The sequence below is a fragment of the Electrophorus electricus genome, chromosome 17 (genome assembly GCF_041902795.1).
Source record: "Electrophorus electricus isolate QZ-2024a chromosome 17, ASM4190279v1, whole genome shotgun sequence".
NCBI classification, from domain to species: Eukaryota; Metazoa; Chordata; class Actinopteri; order Gymnotiformes; family Gymnotidae; genus Electrophorus; species Electrophorus electricus.
In genome coordinates, this window is record NC_137513.1 from 18,255,001 (window position 1) to 18,275,865 (window position 20,865).

At 47.6% G+C, this 20,865-nt stretch overlaps 1 protein-coding gene across 1 annotated transcript in view; it reads left to right on the forward strand.

Annotated features, from left to right (window-relative positions):
* nlk2 (nemo-like kinase, type 2) overlaps nucleotides 1–19,667 on the forward strand; it is a 43,906-nt gene extending 24,239 nt beyond the window's left edge. Inside the window, exons 4-11 of the mRNA XM_035534407.2 lie at nucleotides 5,720–5,826; nucleotides 6,460–6,545; nucleotides 8,198–8,407; nucleotides 9,774–9,875; nucleotides 13,653–13,739; nucleotides 14,639–14,837; nucleotides 15,936–16,029; nucleotides 16,308–19,667. Of these exons, the coding sequence (XP_035390300.2) occupies nucleotides 5,720–5,826; nucleotides 6,460–6,545; nucleotides 8,198–8,407; nucleotides 9,774–9,875; nucleotides 13,653–13,739; nucleotides 14,639–14,837; nucleotides 15,936–16,029; nucleotides 16,308–16,362 (940 nt within the window). The 3' untranslated portion in view covers nucleotides 16,363–19,667. The remainder of the gene's footprint in view (nucleotides 1–5,719; nucleotides 5,827–6,459; nucleotides 6,546–8,197; nucleotides 8,408–9,773; nucleotides 9,876–13,652; nucleotides 13,740–14,638; nucleotides 14,838–15,935; nucleotides 16,030–16,307) is intronic.
* Nucleotides 19,668–20,865: the final 1,198 nt, after the last annotated feature.

Sequence of the window (20,865 nt, forward strand, 5' to 3'; positions counted from 1 at the left end):
TTACTCATGTACATGCGCCTGCACACACACACACACACACACACACACACACGCACGCACAGCCAAACACCAACTTTGTCAGAAAGCTGAGTAACAGGCACGTTCCACTCTTAATTACTTTTGAACTATCACTGCTTTGTTCTGTTCTTTCTGTTTGATTCTTTTGTCGCCATTTTTTCCCTAACAGTATGAGGGCCGTGTGTCCTCGAACGGCACGGTGTCGACCATGTTGCTTCCATATTTGTTGCTCCAGTGCTTCACACCCCACGCCCCTCTGAGACAAACGAATCCCTTCGCGCTTGTCCCCAAGTATCTGCTCTGGGTTCTCTGTCAGCAGTAGGAATAAGTTTGAAATCTACACGCTGCAGTGTTTTGGATGAATTGAGGTGACTCCTGTTTTCATGCGGTGCGTCAGCAGTAAGTATGCGCAATGTCCTCCTCATCCAGACCTTTTCTCCAGTAGCCACTGGGCTCACGCGGCAACGAGAAGATACCCGCGGACAAGCAGCAGCTGCGGCTCGAGGTCTGTGATGTCGGAAGCCCCTTAGCTCTCCACGCTGGCATCGTTTTACATGCTCGTGAAGCTCAGCTCGTGCACACACGCGCGTTTGTGCGTGCAAACATACCACAACCGCACACACAGAGCGTCCCGAGCGTACGCCCTTTTCCTGTGCCGCACAGAGAATGCAGCCATGAGTAAGGTATGATCATCGCTGCTGCAGTGCTCTTCCTGGTTCCTTATCGCTCTTGCTGCCAAACGCTGCTTCAAACGCTTCTTCGCTTGCTGGCAGCGTTGCCAGGATTGCGTCTGTGCTTGCGGTCGGTCCGTTTCGACACACTGCCCGTTAACGCGGAGCTTAGCCGAAGTGTTGAGAGGCCTGCGTATTCATGAGTGTTCACAGGTTTCCTTCCTGCTGAAGTGCGACCCCGGGCCCCTCGTCTGCCCCGTCTTGCCCTCCGCAGGTCATTGAGCCTTGTCCCGGGCGGGGTCTGATCTCGGCCTTTGACGGGTGCATCCTGTCGGGTCCGTCATAGCGTGACCGAAATCCATTTGCGTCATGTTCTTTTGTCGGATTTTAGTCCTCCATGGATTAGCTGCATGTCAGAATGTTGGGGCATGGGTGGGTGTGTGTACTTATGCAGGCGTCGTGTAACCTATATGTGTATGTAGGTGGTGGTTCGACTGTGTGTGTGTGTGTGTGTGTGTGTGTGTGTGTGTTGTGGGTGTGTGTGGTATAGGTGTTGTTTAACCCCTGTGTGTGTGTACACATACACACGCACATGCATTCTCCTTGCTTGTTGATTTCTGTGTAACAAGGTCCTTGGAGAGGAGATATTTAGGTCCTCCCCCATTGGAGCCCACATTTGCGCTTCTGGAACAAACGGTGGTGGAATCGTCACACACCCACACCAACACACACACACATTCACATGTCCCTGAGATTCTCTCTTAGTCACTCTTTATTCTCATTTGCCTTTACGTCCCTCGTTATGCTCCGAGCAGACTCACTTGTCTCTGTGGGCGTTATCGGGCAAACGTCGGCCGTCTTTACGCTGGCCACCACTGACCCCGTAAGTGCAGAGGGCGAGCAGACCTGATGGTGTTATTATTAGCTGGGAGAGTGGTGGGCGGCTTCAGGAGTTACCTGGCAAGGATCTGGAGCCACCTGGCTCTGAGAAAAAAAGCGCACATTCATTACCAAGAACGGAAAACAAAAACAATCCAAACAACGACAAAAAAGTGTAGAAGAGACGGTTCTGAACTCACGCCAGCCCCAACCTTGTTTTCTAGCTATTGTCTTTTGTAATTTTTGTTGTTGTTGTTGATGATGTTTTCTTTTTTTCTTTTAACTTCTCTCGTGTTTATTTCCCTCACGGATGTGAACACATCCCACGAATCGCTATTGCTCTGTGCCGTGTCGTTGTCCTGACGGCGAGTTTCCCTTGCCAATGTCACCGGCGCACAGCTGCAGGGGTGTGAGGGTGTTGTCCTCGGCCGCTTCCGCTGCCTGCGCTTGCCGGGAGAGCGCGCAAAAGGCGCGAGAGTTCGCACCTCGTAGGCAGGTTGCCGTGTGCAGGGTGGAGACCGGCTACAGCGTTTACGCCACGGTGTAGGTGGCGCGGCGGCCACTTGTGGGCCAGGACGAGCTGTAATCACGGCGAAACTTTCACAAGTGGTTAAAAAAACACCGGCTGTAACGGATGAAGGTCCTTTGTTTGGATAGCAACAGCTGCACAGGTGTTCTAATGCACCCATAGCTCTTCTTGAAACCTAAATTTACGACCCTGGGGAATTTCCTTGTGCCTTCCTGGTATTTCTCCAAAATCCAGAGAGAGCTGCTGCGTGATTGGCGCTCTCCGTCGCCGCCGCACGACGGCCTGGATGCGCCACTAACACAGCCGGCGCTGTTGCTGAGGAAGGGTGTTAACGATGATGCGTGCGAAGCGAACTCCAGCAGCCAATGAGCAGTGGTGGCGAGGTGTGTGACTGTGTTTAATGAATGAAAACCCGGCAGCAGTTTTCTCCCCTGTGCCCCCGGGCCTCGGAGCGGCTCAATTAACAGGCAACAAAGCTACGCTACGGCCCTTCTGTGGTAAGAGCAGCACGTTAACAAAGCCCCGGTCTGTATAAACACTCCCTGTGCTGCTCTGAGGCGCGTTTGTGTGTGTGTGTGTGTGTGTGTTTGTGTGTGCTTGCGTGCGTGCATGCATGCTTGTGTATCCGTGTGTTGTACAAGAGGATATTGTTGTGCTTAGTGCCTGTTATCCTCTACAACACTAATGAGGTCTAGGGTGTGTGTGTGTGTGTTTGTTCATGTGTGCGTGTGGGTGGGCGTGTTCGCGTCTGTGTGTGAGCGTGTGTGTTCAAATCTGTTGTTTGAGTTTTTCATGTACAAGGAGACATAAAAGAAAACCAAGTTCCCTCAGTATGTAAAGACAAACTTAATTATAGAGAGGCTGTCAATCTTTATTAACAAGCTTTAGTGAAACTCTACCTGTTACAGCAGTCACATTAAATTCTAAGTTCTTCCACTCTTTTTGTGAGCTATATAGGCTAGGTCTAGCACTTTTTTCCTGGTGGGCTATTTTTATTGCATGCGTCTGCGCGAGTGTGTGGTGAGGGGGATTCACACAAGCGAGTGAATGGTTGTTGTTTTTTTTTTCTGTGCAGTCACTGTGGGAACCGTCTAGTGGGAATGCTTCAGTTCTCTTTCTAGAGCTCATCTGTCAGTTAGTCATTCTTGAGAGAAGGAGGGGACCCAGACCACAGGTGACTCTCGCCCACTGCCTACATTCATCCTGTATTAGTTGGCATGGTGACTGTGGTGATGAGTGACTAAGGTTGCGCTATTTTAGGGTAGGAGTGAGAAACTGGTGGTGTATTGGCTACTGCCTCTGATCTGCTGCACTTCTTCGAGTTCCGCTTTATCATGTACGTGTGTGTGTGTCTGTGTGTGTGTGTGTGTGTGTGTGTGTGTGTGTGTGTTTTTGTGTGCAGTTGAACCCATATTGAGAAGCAGAAAAGTGACCATGTTGCACTGTTTGAGCTCGTCCTACATTTACATTGGGGCTTAATTTGTGTTCCATACATGATGAAAGGCCTTTTGGGACACACGCACATGCACGCATGTGCACCCCCCTGTTGGGAAATTCTAACTGCCACACACAGCACGGAGCTGGCTGGGCAGCTTCATAATCTCTGCCGCACGCACGCACGCACACGCACACACACGCGCGGGTGCACACACACACACACGCATATAGTCGCACAGAAACAGACTGCACTTAAATATGCGCATGCATCAAACCGCGTTTCAGGATGACACTGCAAAACTGAGAGATCTCCCTGTGTGTTTGATTGATTATAGCTTCAACCCTCTACATATGGAGAGAATTATACTTTGTAATCACACTAATCAACAATGATTTTGATTATTGTTGATTATTGACTATTATGTATATTTGAATTCTGAATCCAGATATGTTTGCAGAATTTTTCACATTCATATTTTTTTTGCTTTCATACTACACTCGTGTAGTATGAAAAAGCGTTTTGGAATAAAGTAATTTGTTGCTTATTATTGTTATTGCACTGCAGCAGGTTTTGTATTTATGATGTGGTGGCGTGATCTCGATAGCATGACCCAGAAAACAAGCTTCTGAAATGGTAGATTCATTCAAAACTCCAATGACATTTTATAGGTTTACAGAGAAATCCAGTCTGGCAGGCCCAGACCCAACCACCTGTCTGGCTTTTCCATGAATAACTATAGGAAGGAGAAGAGAGGTTGAAAAGAATGGGAGAAACACACACACACACACACACACACACACACACACACACACACATACACACACGCGCGCGCACACATACACACGCGCGCGCACGCACACACACACACACACACTCTCACGCACTCTCACACGCACACATACACACACGCGCGCACACACACACACACACACATACACACACCATACACGCACGCACACACACACACACTCACACGCACACATACACACACGCGCACACACACTTACTGTCGTCAGAATATTCATTCTTTGCAGTTTATATAGTTAAATTCTCCAATTCATACAATTTGCAGTTTATTTCATTACAATCGGTCATTTATCTTATTTTAATTGGTTTCATATGAGATAGATATGCCAGAGACTACTAATTCACTGAACTGACAACATACCCATGTTTCATTTCAAAAACAAAATAATCCAGTAAATATCGAATGTGGACAGTGAGCCACTTCGAAGGCTGCATGTAACATTTCATCAAAACAACTCATTTTCCTTGTGAGCTGCTCACTCAGGGCAGTCTGGGAGATATTTCGAAGAGTGTTTTGTCTTAAAATGGCCGCGCAGTGCCACTGTAACCACCATCGACATGTTTGCTCTGCGCTGGCGTGTTTTAACTGTAGATTAGATCCTTCGCTTCCTGACGGACCTTGGCACTAAACGCACCAGAGGCGTCTTATATACACCGATGCAGGCATTTGTCCGTCTGTGAGGATCTTTAGGTGTTCAACGGTCATCTAGTCTGTCTGTATCGCCGTGCATATCCCTTAGGAAATTGTAATGATCATAATTTTTCAAGTCATAAAACACGCACGCACACACACACACACACACACAGAGTTGATGGGTATGAGAACATGAGGCACTGAATCCTGTTCCTTGTGATCTGTTCATTTCGGGCACAGCTGGTTCCTAGCTGCCGTCATGCCAGTCAAGTCTAACAGCCAGACCTGACCTGACCTGACCTGACCTGACCTGACCTGACCTGACCTGACCTGAACTTCCACCCCCTGCTAGTTGAGGCAGTGGGTGGGGCTCCAGCTCCACCTGTTTCCACCTGCCATATCCAGCAGTAGAACGGGCGCTGCCTCCTCTACACAGTCCTTGCGGTTGTGACTCTGGCCACATTTCCCTGGACAGCGTTGGGTGACGATGCACAGCACAGCCTGGAACAGGAAACTAGTCTCCATCATCCTCTCCATCTGTTGGCCTTCGAGCCATCCGCCAACCAGGCTGTTCTTAGCTAACCTTTCATGCACTGCCTCTCCTGGGTGTGTGTGTGTGTGTGTGTGTGTGTGTGTGTGTGTGTGTGTATGTATGTGTGTGGGTGTAGGGTGTGGGGGTGTGTATGGGGGGTATTTGTACTCTTTGTATTTCCTGCTTTTCCTTAATGATTCTTGCTCCATAGCTATGTGGTGACAGAGCTCATGCAAAGTGACCTCCATAAGATCATAGTGTCTCCTCAGCCACTCAGCTCTGACCATGTCAAAGTCTTTCTCTACCAGATCCTCCGAGGTAAGAAACACACACACACACACACACACACACACACACACACACACATACCCTGTCTCTGTCACTCATTCACCTCTCACCATTTCAAAGTCCTTTTTTGAACAAAATGCACACACACACACACACACACACACAGACACACACATACACACACTCCACACTGCAACCATGTCAAAGTCTTTCACTCCTAAAGTCTTTTCTCAGAGGAGAGAAAGACATGTTCTCTCCAACACACACACGCGCACACACACACACACACACACACACACACACATACACACACTCCACACTGCAACCATGTCAAAGTCTTTCACTCCTAAAGTCTTTTCTCAGAGGAGAGAAAGACATGTTCTCTCCAACACACACACACACACACACACACACACACACACACACACCAGACAGTCCACTGCATTTCCAACAGGTGGATAAATATCACCTCTCTACACTGTCTGATTAGTTCGCTCATAAACCAGACTTGAGTTTGGTTGATAAGTTGATAAGGTTACATCACCACAGACTGCCATCAGCCAGCAGCCAACAGTATCAAAAGCTTCAGAATGACTGACTGGCGTCTTAACCGGCGCCATCGGCTGACTGCCGATCTGTTGCCTTGTTCCGCCATGTCCGCAGGTTTGAAGTATCTGCACTCCGCTGGCATCCTGCACAGAGACATCAAACCCGGCAACCTTCTGGTCAACAGCAACTGCGTGCTTAAGGTCAGAGCGATGCCTGTCGCCGTTTAGCCTGAGGGCCGTTGGGCCCCGCCCTTCACCTAACGCCTCCCCCCGGGCATCCAAAAATGTAAAGCAGCTTCAGGCAAATCGTGCACCCCTATGCGTCTGTGCAAATGTTTACCTTGTATAGGGCATGTGTGTCAGGGAGCAACATGGCGTGGGTCGTTTGCATTGCCCTTGAGCCTCCGGTAGCGCTTGTTAAACACGGAGCGGCAGATGCTAAAGACGGCGCGCGTGGCAGCGCGCCTGTACTCTGCTCGAACAGGAGAGAGGAAGAGGTTTAGGCCTTCACTTATACCACACACACACACACACACACACCTCGTTGGCTTCATGGGGTCACAATCACAATTGATTCATGTGTTCAGATCCTGACAAAACTTCAGTCTGGATCTCAAAGACAGATCTCTGTTCCATGTGTACACGTGTCTGTCTCACTCTCTCTTGCTCACTCTATTTGTGTGTGTCTTTGTTCATGTCTGTTTGTGTATGTCTGCCTTTATATGTCTCTCTCTCTCTCTCTCTCTCTCTCTCTCGCTCTCTCTCTCTCTCTCTATGTGCAGGTGTTTCTGATTGTGTGTAAGTGTCTTTCCATTTTTTTTTCTGTTTCTTTCTCTTCCGCTGAGTATGTGTTTCTTTTTCACTCTTTGTGAGCTCGGGCCGCGCGTGCGTGTGTGTGGAAGAGTGCGCGTGTGTGCGTATGGTTGCTGGCTAGGCCAGACAGCTAGTGAAATCTTGCTGCAGGGCAGAGAGGGATTAGATCAGGCTCTGAAGTGGCGGGTGGGGAATTATTTAGCATGCATTAGCTCATCTATCCTTTATGTCCCATTTCCGCAAAGAGGAAACGTTTCTCTGACTTCTAGCATTTACTCTCTGTACCTCAGAGAAGCCGTCCTGTTAGTGTCTGTCTGAGTGGCTCATCTGGCTTTCAGTGATCCTTTCAGTGTCTGTCTACACGCTTAGGGTCTTTATCCATGGCATGTGTGTGTGTGTGTGTGTGTGTGTGTGTTCAGCTTGATGGAGGGTCTAGAACAACAGGATTCTTAGCGCTACGCTACATTAATGACCCCCGCCCCCCTGAGTTCCTGTCATTCTGTCCACAAATTTAGATTTAAGCAGTGGAGGTTGAAAGGCCGGAGAGGAGGCACATCTTGACATTTCGCTGAAGGGCTTCTTAGAGTGTCCCATGTAAGATTTGTCTGTGAAAGCTGGCGTATGTTATTAGGCTCTTCTAGGATTAATGAATCTCTGTCAAATCATTGTTAGTAATATATTTTATTTTGTGTGTGTGTGTGTGTGTGTGTGTGTGTGTAATTGCCATCTTTAGTCCTAATGTGTATTACTAAGCACTTCCAACACAATTATAGACATTTTATCCTCCACCCTACATCCTGCCACCACCCTCCAAAAAAGGGGAGTAGTTCTTTCTTTGTAGTTGTGATTGTTTTTCTTCTTCTTTTCTTGATCTTTTTGTCTTGTTTCCTTTCAGAAAGCCCAAATCTTTTCCATCTTTCCAAATGTTTTGTCGGCTGTTTTGGTGCTAAAGAGAAATGTCACCACTTAAGGGAAAGCAAAAGCCGTGGACACCCCACCCAGGATCTGTGTTTTTGTTGTGTTTTTCTCCCGGCCCACAGATCTGCGACTTCGGCCTCGCTCGGGTGGAGGAGCCAGACGAGTCGCGTCACATGACTCAGGAGGTGGTGACGCAGTACTACCGGGCACCCGAGATCTTGATGGGAAGCCGTCATTACTCCAACGCCATCGACATCTGGTCCGTGGGCTGCATCTTCGCTGAGCTGCTGGGACGCCGCATCCTTTTCCAGGCCCAGAGCCCCATCCAGCAGGTACTCCCATCGCCGGAGCCGCGCCCCGCCCTCGTGCTCCCAGTACGAAGGGCGGAGCCGAGCCAAGCACGGGTCCGGAGTAAAACCAAGCCCTGGCCTCGTGCTCTCGGCACAGTTTGTTGACAGCGCTCTGCTGGGGTTGTCCTGTGGGGGTTTTGTTTGTGGCAAAATCTGCGTTTGGATCGTGACGCTTCTATTGTTGAGTTTTGGGTGCATGTTACACAATCGTGCTGAGGACTGAGAGGTGCAGAGAGAGAGAGAGAGAGAGAGAGAGAGAGAGAGAGAGAGAGAGAGAGAGAGAGAGAGAGAGAGAGAGAGAGAGAGAGAGAGAGAGAGAGAGAGAGAGAGAGAGTGAAAGTGAAAGAGAGAAGGTGCGAACGATTAAGGGTTTGAGAGGAAGAGAGGGTGCCATGAGGCTGAGGTCATAAGAGCGAACGCGGCGCTGTAGTGATCGAGACCCGGGCTAACTGCGTAGAACGCACAAAGCTCACACGGCAAGCCTTTGCGCTCACTACTTCCTCTGTGGAACGTTCTAGAACAAAACATTTTCTAGGCTGAGAAATGTGCAACAGAAAACTCGGAGTGGACCATGTCTACAAAGTATAATACGTCAGGGCTTTGATTTCACCGTGTTTTTGTGTATAAACCAAATGTTGAAACATGCTACGATGTTAAAGCACAAAAGAATATGAAGTTTGTAGGTGGATCAGTGGGGCACAACTGTGCTGGCGAAGGGAGAGGGGTTTGAAGGAACCCATGCAACTGCCGAGTAGCCGGACGGTGGCCGCGCCAGTTCCTTGGACCGGCCCTGACCTGCGAGTCCAGACTGTGTGTCGGGAGCAAAAGTCCATGAACACTTTGGAAAAGAGGATAAGCTTTAGACTCAGTGGCCTTTGTTCTGTTTATTCAGTGCAGAACATGAGAAGGCATGTGTTCTGTTAATATCTGGCTTGAAGCTTCGTGTTGGGGGGTTGGGGGGGGGGGTGAACGTGTGACTGCAAATGCGTCTGTGGATGTTCACGCACAGCCGTGTTTGTGTTTGCTGACCTATGCATGCACGTATGTTCTTTTTGTGTGTATGTGTGTGTCTCCGTGTGTCTATACTTGGCATCCCCCAGACAAGAATGTGCACCGACAGCACTTTGACTTCCCCTGTAAGGTCCATTAAACTCTCTTCGGTAAAGAGGTTGATTTAATGCGGACTGAGTTGCCTCTCACTTGTTAAGGTGCAGATTAACAACAGGTTGAAGTTTTAACCATCCATTTCTTGCGCTGGCTTGTGCTGAATGTTTTAAATGCTGAATGTTTTAAACGCGTGAGTCTTCCTCACCTATGTTTACCTGCGCCGGCCCTCTCTGTGTTCCAGTTGGATTTGATTACGGATCTGTTGGGCACTCCGTCGCTGGAGGCGATGAGGACCGCATGTGAAGGAGCACGGGCTCACATTCTCCGAGGGCCGCATAAACAGGTGAGGTCGAACGCTGCCCTCGGTCCTGCTCCTACTCACCTTTCATCCCGTTTATCTGTGTGTGTGTGTGTGTGTGTGTGTGTGTGTGTGTGTGTGTGTGTCTTTTTTTTGTTAAAACTTGCATGCCTTGGCTTTAAACTAGTCTTTGTCAAAGTTGCTGGAGTTGTACCCAATATATAGTGTAGAGTCTTTTGTTCCATACAATAAAGAGGATTTTGTGGTTTGTACTGTCCTTTTTCGCTGAGTCACAGTGCCGATTGGCTGTACCTGATGAATGACAGCACCGAATGACCACTCGCGTGACTCGGTTATGACCCTCAGGCTCTGACACTTTCCTGAAAAGACCTGGAGCTATTCTCTGCTGTGTTAACTGGAGCACTCTGATTGGCTGCCTGACACAGCTGTAACAAACGAATTCTCACAGTTCCTTACAGTTTCTGTTTCTCAGAAATTATTCCAGGAAGCGGGAGAGCTGAGGGGGAGATTCACACCTTATGCCTTTCTGGAATTTCTTTTTATATATACATGTGTGTGTGTGTGTGTGTGTAAAAGGAATATTTGAGTTGTGTGGATACTTTTCATATGAAAAGCTTTATGTAATGTGATAAGGTACAGGTGATCCAGTAAATGTTAAGCTGTCATGGTTTTTGAGTGGAAGTGCATGTATGTGTGTATGCTCGTATGTGTGCGTGTGTGAATTTGTGCTTATGTGTGTGTGTGTGGGGCGCAGGGTGTTGGCTCTGCAGTTCAGACTAGTCGCTCTGAGAGCGCGATATCCCGTGGAGGATGGGAACTGCAGTGTGAGCCTTGTGCCCCTCCACTTCCTGTATCTCATCGACCCTGTGCCTGGCAGACCGCCTAGCAGCATCACACACACACACACACACACACACACACACACACACACACACACACACAAACAAACACACACAGAGTCTTGCTAAACCTGCTTTTCGCCATGCCAGCAAAGATTAGACCCTATTAATCGGCCTTCCCTCTCTTCTAAGTAAATACCCCTCCCCCCCCCCATACATACACACGCACACGCATACGCATGCATGCTGACATTTGGCTGACCTTGTCACTTGAAGCGCTCTCCCTCCTGTGTGTGGCTGGCAGACCCCAGAGCAGGACGTTTTAATCACATCTATTGACTGCTGCTCCCATTATGGTGGCTGCTAGAGAGTCCAGTCCTGTGTGTGGCTGGGGGGTGGAGTATAAGCATTGGGGGAGGGGTAGTGGGTGTGGCTAAAGCTGGCCACACCTCACCCATGCTGAACCCCTGGCCAGAATCACTCTGGCGGTTGCAATTTCTGGGCAGCTTTTGCGTTCTGCGCATTTAATCGGACACAGAAACGTTTCAACGTTTGCTGTTATTTAGCTGCAAAGTCGACAGTATCATTGTTAGCATCATTCAATAGGGGAAGACCTAGCAAGTGGGTGGAAGCTGGCAATGACTAAACTGGGCAGAAAAGCTGGTGTGGTTTTCAGCCGTGCATCTTTGTATAGCTTTGCGGCTTTTCTAGAGTAAGGTTTCTCATTTTTCCTCTCACCTTTGCCATCTGTCAAAGCTTGCCTTCCAGCTAAAACACTAGATCACCAGCCCAACTCTTATTTTGGAATTTGTGATGGTTATATTTGTTATACCGCAGCTGTTTTTGTCGAGACCTAAATAAGCGTCTAAAGCGGGCGCGTGCAGTTCTGCTTCCTCTTGATTTCTTAATGGCGATTTTTCTTGTTCCTTTAAACCTTCCCTGAACATTGTATTTCCAGAAAGCTGACATGGGAAGGGAACGGAGAAGTGACCTGACTGGTTTGTGGCACAGGTGTGTGCATCCTTGTCTTCTTTCTGGATGGAGAGACTGACGGGCAGGCGGGGTCTGGGTGGAAGAGTGGAATGCAGTTTGGGTGTGGGGGAGGGGGGCGAAGAGCACGCGGGAGGATGGAGGCAGGGTGGAGAAGGGGTGGAGGAAGGGAGAGGGAACTCTGAGGAGTCGCACCTGTAAAGATCACCTGGCTGGCGGCTCCACTGGGGACCTCATTAGTCATATTAATTTTGCAACGCTCTCAGCAGCGGGAGAGAGAGAGAGAGAGAGAGAGAGAGAGAGAGAGAGAGAGAGAGAGAGAGAGAGAGAGAGAGAGAAAATACCTGACATCTGTCACACACACAGACAAAATGGGAGAAGGAGAGTGACAGATGAAGTGGGTCAGACAGATGGGCTGACAGAGAGAGAGAGAGAGAAGGACGGTGAAAGACAAAAAGAGAGGTAAGAAAGAGAGGAAGAGAAAGGAGAGAACGAGGGAGAGAGTACAGGAGGGGAGGGGATGTCTGGGGGAACTGAACAAGTCCTCGCTGTGCCCGCACCACCTGGCTGTGTGGCTGTCAAAGCTGGCAGGCTGGCCAGAGGCAGATGCATGGACGAGGCCAGGCAGGGTGGGGGCCTTCGTGAGGCGGGGCGGGTGTCGGGTGTCCCAGGCTCCGAGCCGGGGCAGATGTGGGTGGGCGGGGCTCGCGTGGTCTCCCCTCGCGGTCGCCGCTCGAGCTGCGAGGCGCAGATGGCAGTTGAGCGTCTCCCCGAGCCGCAGCGGAGACGCCGGCCGTGGCGTGGCGTGGGTGAGCCGGAGCGTTCTGCACCCGCGGAAAGCCGCCGCCGATTCTAGCCTGTGACGCGGAGTTATTCGCGGATGAAAGTAGCAGCAGGGGCCTGCAGCTTTGCGGCTCAGTCCGCCCTCAAAGGAGACTGGAAAAAGTTCTGAATTCCCCGCTCTTTTAGCGCATTGGAGTAGCAGGCATTCTGGACGTTGGGTGTCCATGGCGACCATTCCATGTACCAACCCTCCTGGCTCACGACTGGATTAACCGGGAGGGACCCGGCCCTCAACGCTGGCCTGACGCTCTCCCTTTTAATCCTCGGCTAATGCAGCCTAATCCAGGCACACGAGCACGCGCACGCACACACACACACACACACACACACACGAGCCTAAATTGCTGCCCTGTGCTTAACAGCGGTTTCCATGGATGAAGAGGTGCGTTTCTCCCACCCTGCATTTTTCGCGTCAGCCGCACACGTACGCAAACAGAGGAAGCACGCGGGCCACCTTAAAAACTTTTCGGTAGCGACGTGCTACCCTCCCCTCCCCAGGGCAGCCTGTGAAGAGGATGGTACCGCACTCCTTCATTCACCTTCTTTCCTTTCATCCCTCTCTCTCTCTCTCTCTCTCTCTCTCTCGAATTAGCAGCCCAATGCCTTTGCATCTGTGCACTGCACAGGAGAAAGGGGAGGAGGAAAAAGAAAAAAAACCCAATCAGGGAAAACAAATGATTACCATTGGGCTTTTTTTTCAATCAGCGGCGCAGCCGAGCTGGCTGTGGAGATGGAGCGGGAGAGAGAAGGTGGGCTGCTGGGTGCTGGAGATAATTAGATGGGGTTAAAAATAGCCCCTGCTCATTGTTCTCGCTGTCCCATATCTGGCCAGCTATCAGCTCAGGCATCGCTAGTGCCCACGATGCTACACCACCCCGTGGTTGTCCGCCGAACCACAGTGGTCTTTGTTGGCGGATCTTCGGGGCATCGGGATAAGTTCCTAAGGACTGTTATGGGAAACATGTAACTGGTAGCGTGTGTGAGGACGTAGATGTGAAGTGCTTGGCGCCCCTGCCAGGATTCAAGCCTGTAATCTTTCCCGCGCTCTTAAGCCTCTTCCTGCTGCCTGGGGTGGATACTTCTCTCGTTGCTTTTGGTGGTTTACAGTTTCCTGTTTCTCTTCTCGCAGCCTTCGCTTCCTGTCCTGTACACCCTCTCCAGTCAGGCGACCCACGAGGCCGTTCACCTGCTCTGCAGGATGTTGGTCTTTGACCCGGTGAGTGTCCTGATGAGCTAGCTCTTAGGAGCCCGGTAATACAACACGATGATATCTTGGCACACTTCATTTGTAAACCAAATGCTTCTTGCACCTATTACATTCATTTTATTGCTTGTTGTGGGTGTTGGGGTGTGAGGGTCAGTTTACCACCGTGAGTCACCTGGCAGTGATGAGTAGATCTGTAAGTGATTGTAAAGGGGCGTAACGATGCACTCTGCTCACGGTTCGGCTTGATTCTTGTGACTGGATTCATGAACACAATTTTTCGGGGGGGGGGGGGGGGGGGATTCAATTCTATGAACAGTGTAGGCACAATTTTTTAAACAAAAAAAGAGCAGAAGTTTGCAATTATAAACAAAACGTAGTTTCACTATATATTAAATAACCAAGTGAAAGCATTCCTTTTTTCATTTATGAAGCATGAGCAATGCAAAAATACTGTGCAAATATTAAACAAGAATTTTTATCCCCCTGCAGTTAAGAGAAACCACAAAGGGTATTCAAGGAACATTGGTTTATAACCGGCTTCTGTATGCAAATGTGCTATTGTAAGAGCTTCACCATAGGTCAAGTGCGACCTCTGGTGTTCAAACAATGCAACTTGCATTAGTTCGATAATAAACGGAGAGCAATATCGTCCTTCACCACATTTCTGTATCTCGATGAACCGTGTCCCGATGCATCGTTACATCCCTACTATTCTATCATCACATTACTCAGTAAGAGAAATATATCGTTTTAATAGAATATGATATTATATACATCTGGGTACAGGAGCTGCAGTAAAGTCAATAGGAAGTAGTACTTCATTAAAATAGTTCATGTATGTAATGGAGATATCGCTGATATCCACGAATCATGAATGTATGAACGACTAAAAATTTTATCATCAACAGTCGAAGAGAATCTCAGCGAAGGATGCCTTGGCCCACCCGTACCTGGACGAGGGCCGCTTGCGGTACCACACGTGCATGTGCAAGTGCTGCTACACCACCTCCTCCGGCCGGGTGTACACCGGCGACTTCGAGCCCGTCACCAACCCCAAGTTCGACGACGGCTTCGAGAAAAACCTCACCTCGGTGCGACAGGTCAAAGGTGCGAAGGTCAAAGGTGTGGCAGCATATTGCTTGCCCACTTTCGCAATTACTCTCTCTCTCTCTCTCTCTCTCTCTCTCTCTCTCTCTGTCTCCCCCCTCTTTCTCTCTCTCTCTCTCTCTCTCTCTCTCTCTCTGTCTCCCCCCTCTTTCTCTCTCTCTCTCTCTCTCTGTCTCCCCCCTCTCTCTCTCTCTCTCTCTCTCTCTCTCTCTCTCTCTCTCTCTCTCTGTCTCCCCCCTCTTTTTCTCTGTCTCTCCCTCCCTCTCTCTCTCTCTCTGTCTCCCCCCCTCTCTCTCTCTCTCTCTCTCTCTCTGTCTCCCCCCTCTTTCTCTCTCTCTCTCTCTCTCTCTCTCTGTCTCCCCCCTCTTTTTCTCTGTCTCTCCCTCCCTCTCTCTCTCTCTCTGTCTCCCCCCCCCCTCTCTCTCTCTCTCTCTCTCTCACTTGCTGTCTCTTCCCATGAAGCCTCTTGTGTGCTTCTCTGGGCTCCTGCTGTGAGAACCCTCCTGCAGTGCTGCCCTCTGCTGGTGATGTCTTGCATCCACACATCAGCTACTTCATTTTCACCTTCCATCGCTCCTGTTCCTGGATGCAGGTAGCGTCAGCTAGTTGCTTATAGACAGGCTTACCACGTGGCCTGTCTTAGAGTAGCACTGCCCTTCCTCTTCCTTCATCTTCCTCTTACCTTGGATACACTGCAGGGAATTTGGTCAGGGCAAGCGTGAACTGCCTTTGGCTAAGTTTGAAATAGGATGGAACCCCCTCATGTTCACAAGCAGGAGGACGCTTGTCACACATGCTGTCCCATACTTTTCTTTTAATTCGCTCCGGTTGTCGGCCTTCTTGACTTTAAAAGGTTGAGAGAAACTGCATTTTAGGTTTTGGGGGAGAGCGCGTCTACATGCTTCCACCCAGAGAAGTCTAACGGCCAAACACTGATGGGATGCTTCATCATTATTCACCTTAGGCTCTAAATAAAGCTGCATATGAAGTTTGGAATAAAAGCGAACATGTAAATAAAAAGTATGCAAGAACAAGTTCTTTACCAAAGTCCCCGTGTGTGTGTGTGTGTGTGTGTGTGTGTTTGTTTACGTCTCACAGAGATCATTCATCAGTTCATCCTGGAGCAGCAGAAGGGGAATCGGGTGCCGCTCTGCATCAATCCCCAGTCCGCTGCCTTCAAAAGCTTTATCAGGTTAGTAGGGCGCAACGCTTCGTATGGCCAGCAGGTGGACAGGGAGCGTGGACCAAAAAAGCCACACAGGCCAAGAAAGGAACGGCAGCTTGCATAGTGCAAGGGAAACGTGTACACAAAGGAGAGAGATTTATTTTCTGAAAAAAAGAGAAAAGACTGGAGGAGGAGAGCAGATGTTGGGTATTTCCTCGGGCATGTTTTGAACACTAGATGGAGGCATGTGCACAAGTGTGAAGAGTGGAGGGGACGTGACACAATTTCTCTCCCTCTCTCCTCAGCTCAACAGTAGCCCAACCCTCTGAGATGCCTCCATCTCCTCTTGTGTGGGAGTAGCTCCAGAAGAAGATGATGATGATGATGATGATGATGATGATGATGAAGACATGAATGCCATGGTGGTTTCCTTTCCCACACGCCCCCTTCCCTACACTCCTCCCACTCTCCACCCCTGGACTACTGACGCCCAGGCGCCCCCTCCCCGATCCTGCGTAGCATTTCACTGGAGTCCAGCGCTGGCCATGGCGCTCACACGTGTACTGTAGTACTAATGAAATGAAGATTAAAGACGCAACCACTGCTGACCAAGGGGGACCAGTAGTGAGGGGTGGGTAAAGGGCACGTGTTCGGCACACGTGTCCCTGCCGATCCATAGTTTTGCAGTTGGGGGTGGGTGGGTGGGTGGGTGGGTGTGCGTGTGTGGGGGTGGGGGCCTGGGCGGTTGAGTGGGTAAGAGAGAGCCGTACATATGTACACACACACTCTCTCGTAGCAGCCGGGCACAGCCATCCGACGAAGACGACCTGTGCGGACTCGAGTGTGTGTCAGATGTCAGCATGGAGATGTTGAAGGAAGCTGTTTATCCGATATCTGTATGTCAGGCTTTATTTATTTGCCAGTAGAGGGTGCAATTTCTCTCTTGCTCGCTCATTTGCTGACATACACACACATACTGCCTCTCCCTCAGGGCCTCCATTGGTCCAGCTAGAGTCAGCTCAATCGCAATTAATTTATTTATTGTTCAGTTGTAGTAAATAATGTTATAGTTTGTTCTTTGTTGTTTGTTTTCCTTTTTTTTTTATTTGATATATTTGTCGTTTTTCATCCTTTCAACCATTATTTTCCTCTTTCATGTCTCACGTTCAACTTCAGAACTCAGTATTCGCAGTCATGCGTGCCGCTGTGGGGAATACCGGTGGCGAGACCGCCCGTGCGTCTGCCGATCGTGGTGGGGATGGACTTCCTGTCAACATTTTGGCACAGAAAAGTAGAGCCATGGCGTGAGCCGGCTTAAACAGCCAGTACGCGAGGGCGAGGCCCCAGCTGAATGGCCTTTATAGCCCAGCCCCTCCCCCCCAGCTAGAGAGTATGGAGGGAGATAGTGCTGTTGCTTAGTAGGATAGGAGAAGTGTAGCACCATAGGTTAGGATCTAAGCAGGGGAGTTCGTAGAGGCCTACACCGGCGCTTGTTACAAACGAAGAACTGGAAGCAGATGAGGTCAGTGACGCATGTGGTAACATTCAGCTGCCATCATAAAATATGACTGAGCACTGTAATGCCTGTCGTAGTTACAAAACTGGGGGGGGGGGAAATACACCCACCACTGAAGAATTGTGAACGATTGTTTATGAACCCAAGCGGTAAACTGAAATGCCAAAAAAAAAAAAAAAAAAAAAGGCGGACAGCAAAGATTTCCATAAGTGACACGATAAACAGGCATTCCGTGAGAACGATATTCCCAAAGCTTGTCCCTAAAGGCAAGTGCGTGAGTGAATGTGCATGCATGCATCCAGCGCATGTTTCTGGCCACGGCCTGGCGTGGAGTGCAGCGGGTGAGCCCTGTTCTTTGGCGCACCCTGTACTTTGGTTTGTGTGGTTGGCTTCCCTAAAGTCCACAGGCCAGGATGTAGTCCGTGATGGGTTAGAGCAGAGTAGTCATTTTGCCTCCACATATTCCACACTGTCCGTAACACAATCTCAGAAAGAAAAAAAAAAAAACAGATCTCACAAAAAGAAAATATTTAATATATTTTTAAACAACTATTTTTATTTCCTCTTTAATGTGCTATGGCATGCTTCCTCATGAGTCACTGGATATGGTATGTAAATAAGTGCGTAGTTTCTAGGTTTCGACAGAAAATAAAACTACCCTTAAAAAGTTAAAAACGTGCCGTACAAAAACCAAAAAATTAAAAATAAATAATAAGGAATCAAACGTAAAACAGTACTGCTGTATAGAGGTTGAATTAGCCTGCACATTTTCTAGGGCTGTGAAATTTGATTTTATTTTTAAGACTTGCATATATTTGTAAATATTTTTTTTTCCTTTTTTTCCACTTTTTTTTTTTTTCCTGCACTAAAAAGTGTAGATAAAGACATAATCCAAAACAGTATGATTATGGAAACAAACACATAACCAATTATGTTAATTGTGTCTTGTGTGTACTGCAGAGCTGTGGATATGAGTAGTTTAATGAAGTAGAACCCTTTATTATTGTTATTATTATTATTATTATTATTATTATTTCATTTTTCTTTAAAGAAACACTGAACTGTTTGTGTATATGTATATAATGAATTCGCATTGTTGGTCTCTACCTCTGGAGCTCAATGACTTGGTTGTTTACCTCCACACGTTTTTAATTTAATGTGGAGATTTAAAACTTGAATGTCCCTTCCAACTTTTATATTCCTATAAAACCCTGTGCAAAAAAATCACAAAAAAATCATCAAAATCGCAGTTGGTTGGAGGTGGACCCGTCATGTCCTTGTATAAAATTCCATATTCCCACGTATTCCTAACTCGTTTTTTCCGACTGTTAAATCACACCGATGATTTTTGTCATGTGAGACAACCCACAATGATTGATTATGGTTGGTATCCCTCACCGAAAGATGTTGCATTTGCATTTGAAGTACATTGCGATTCTAAACTATTTGAGTGAGTCAAGCTGTTGAAGATAACCTTGCAGAATTAAAGAAAAAAAGACTAACCAGTAACTTCTGTTGGGCCAATTTGAAAAGGTACTACACATGCTGTCAAACATTTTTATAAGACATTTGAAGTTTATACTCAGAGGTAATGGTATTTGAATACGTTTTACGATATATATATGATTATTATAATAAGGAGATAGCTTTTGATTGCCTGGAAACAGGAGGTGATTCAAAAAGACCGGATGAACTTTAGATGTATTACGTGTTTGGAATTAAAAACAAAAAAACAAGTGGCCGGTCTCTTTTCAAAGTGTAGATTTGAAGTACAGTGGTGAAGCTCATTAAATGTTGACATTTATGGAAAAGAAAGGGGTTTTTTGTTGTTTTTCGTGCTGCTGTTCATATATTTAATAGCTCCCCTTGTCTGACGATGAATCAGCCATGATTGTTACGATATTATATGTCTAATGGGGATATTAATCAAATTGAGTCGACTCGAACCTCCTTCCCTGCTTCTAAGAAGAGCAAGCGTGTGTACACTCCCAGTTATTACTGGAGCATGCGCACTGGCACTCTCTGAACCTGGAGCCCAAAACTACTGTTGAGTAATTATTCTGCCTTTGGAAAAGTAAAACAAAGTACAGCAAATAGCCATGTTGTGACTTCTTTGTCATTCTAACCCTAATAAACTTAAATTTTAGTATTCTTTTGTAAGCAAGGCAAGTTTTTGTTTGTGTAGCATGTTGCATATGCAGAGGTACATAAACAAGGAAATATCAAATATATATATGAAATATATGAATGAAAAGTATACAAGTATAACTATATAAAGGGAGTAAGGAATGGCTAACAAAGAGGTTCTCACTAATTATTAAATGATTGCAGTACAAAATGATGTCAGCATATGTCCTTTTAGATGCCCCCCCCCCCCCCCCCACCCCCCCAGCAAAATCTGTACAAGTAATTGTGTCGGCGGTATGACCAGGGAGAGACTTCATAATATCCACATTACCATCATCTCTTCAACAACGAAGCGTGGAGCTGATTTAAGAACCGACCCTGAAGTTAACACAGCTGGAATCTGCAGATGTACTCATGAACTTCACTCTGAAACTTTAGTAAAGGGGCTGATCCTCTATATTACTCCAGATAAAAGAAAACAAGGTGAAAATCTTCAGCATCTTGCAGTGTGAGGTAGGTAGGGACTTTTATAGTGAAGGAACATCATCTCACAGGTAAGATGATTAGGACATAGGCTTACCTTCCAACAAGGAGCTCCAATGCTTCACCTCCATGTAGCTTCCAGGTGGACTGCATATTTCACTTGGAGTCACAGACATGTAAGACATTGTGATGCATCAGCACAGGAAGTAGACCCCATGTTCACCAGTGATGGAACGTGACCAACACATGATCACATCTGTATTCTCGTACCATTATCTGCCCTTACTAATTTTGCTGCCGTGGCTTGACATTTTAGTGGTCGCTGTTTGACTGCATATTCTTATTGCCATCATGTCATAAGTGTTTTGTTGTTTCAAAACTTTCTTCCATAAGATTTTGCTTAATAGAAGCAGATTGGAAATGATCTGAAATGGCCTATAACAGAGACCTAGATTACAGATTCTTGACTATAGGAATTTTATTTAATATGGGAAAATGCAGTTTTCCACGAAACTGTGAACTGCAAAAGCATCCTTACTAAGTGTGTGTTAAATGCTAACCTGATTTACTCTGCTACAAACATCCAAAGAATCTCACTGATGGGAAATCAGACTTTTGATCTGATCCCTTTTCACACAAAACACAGGAAAGCATATAAGTAATAACATGATAATATTAGCAAGCACTTAAAAAGGCAATGATGGCAGTAAGATTCAGACAAGCTGTTTGTATGAGAT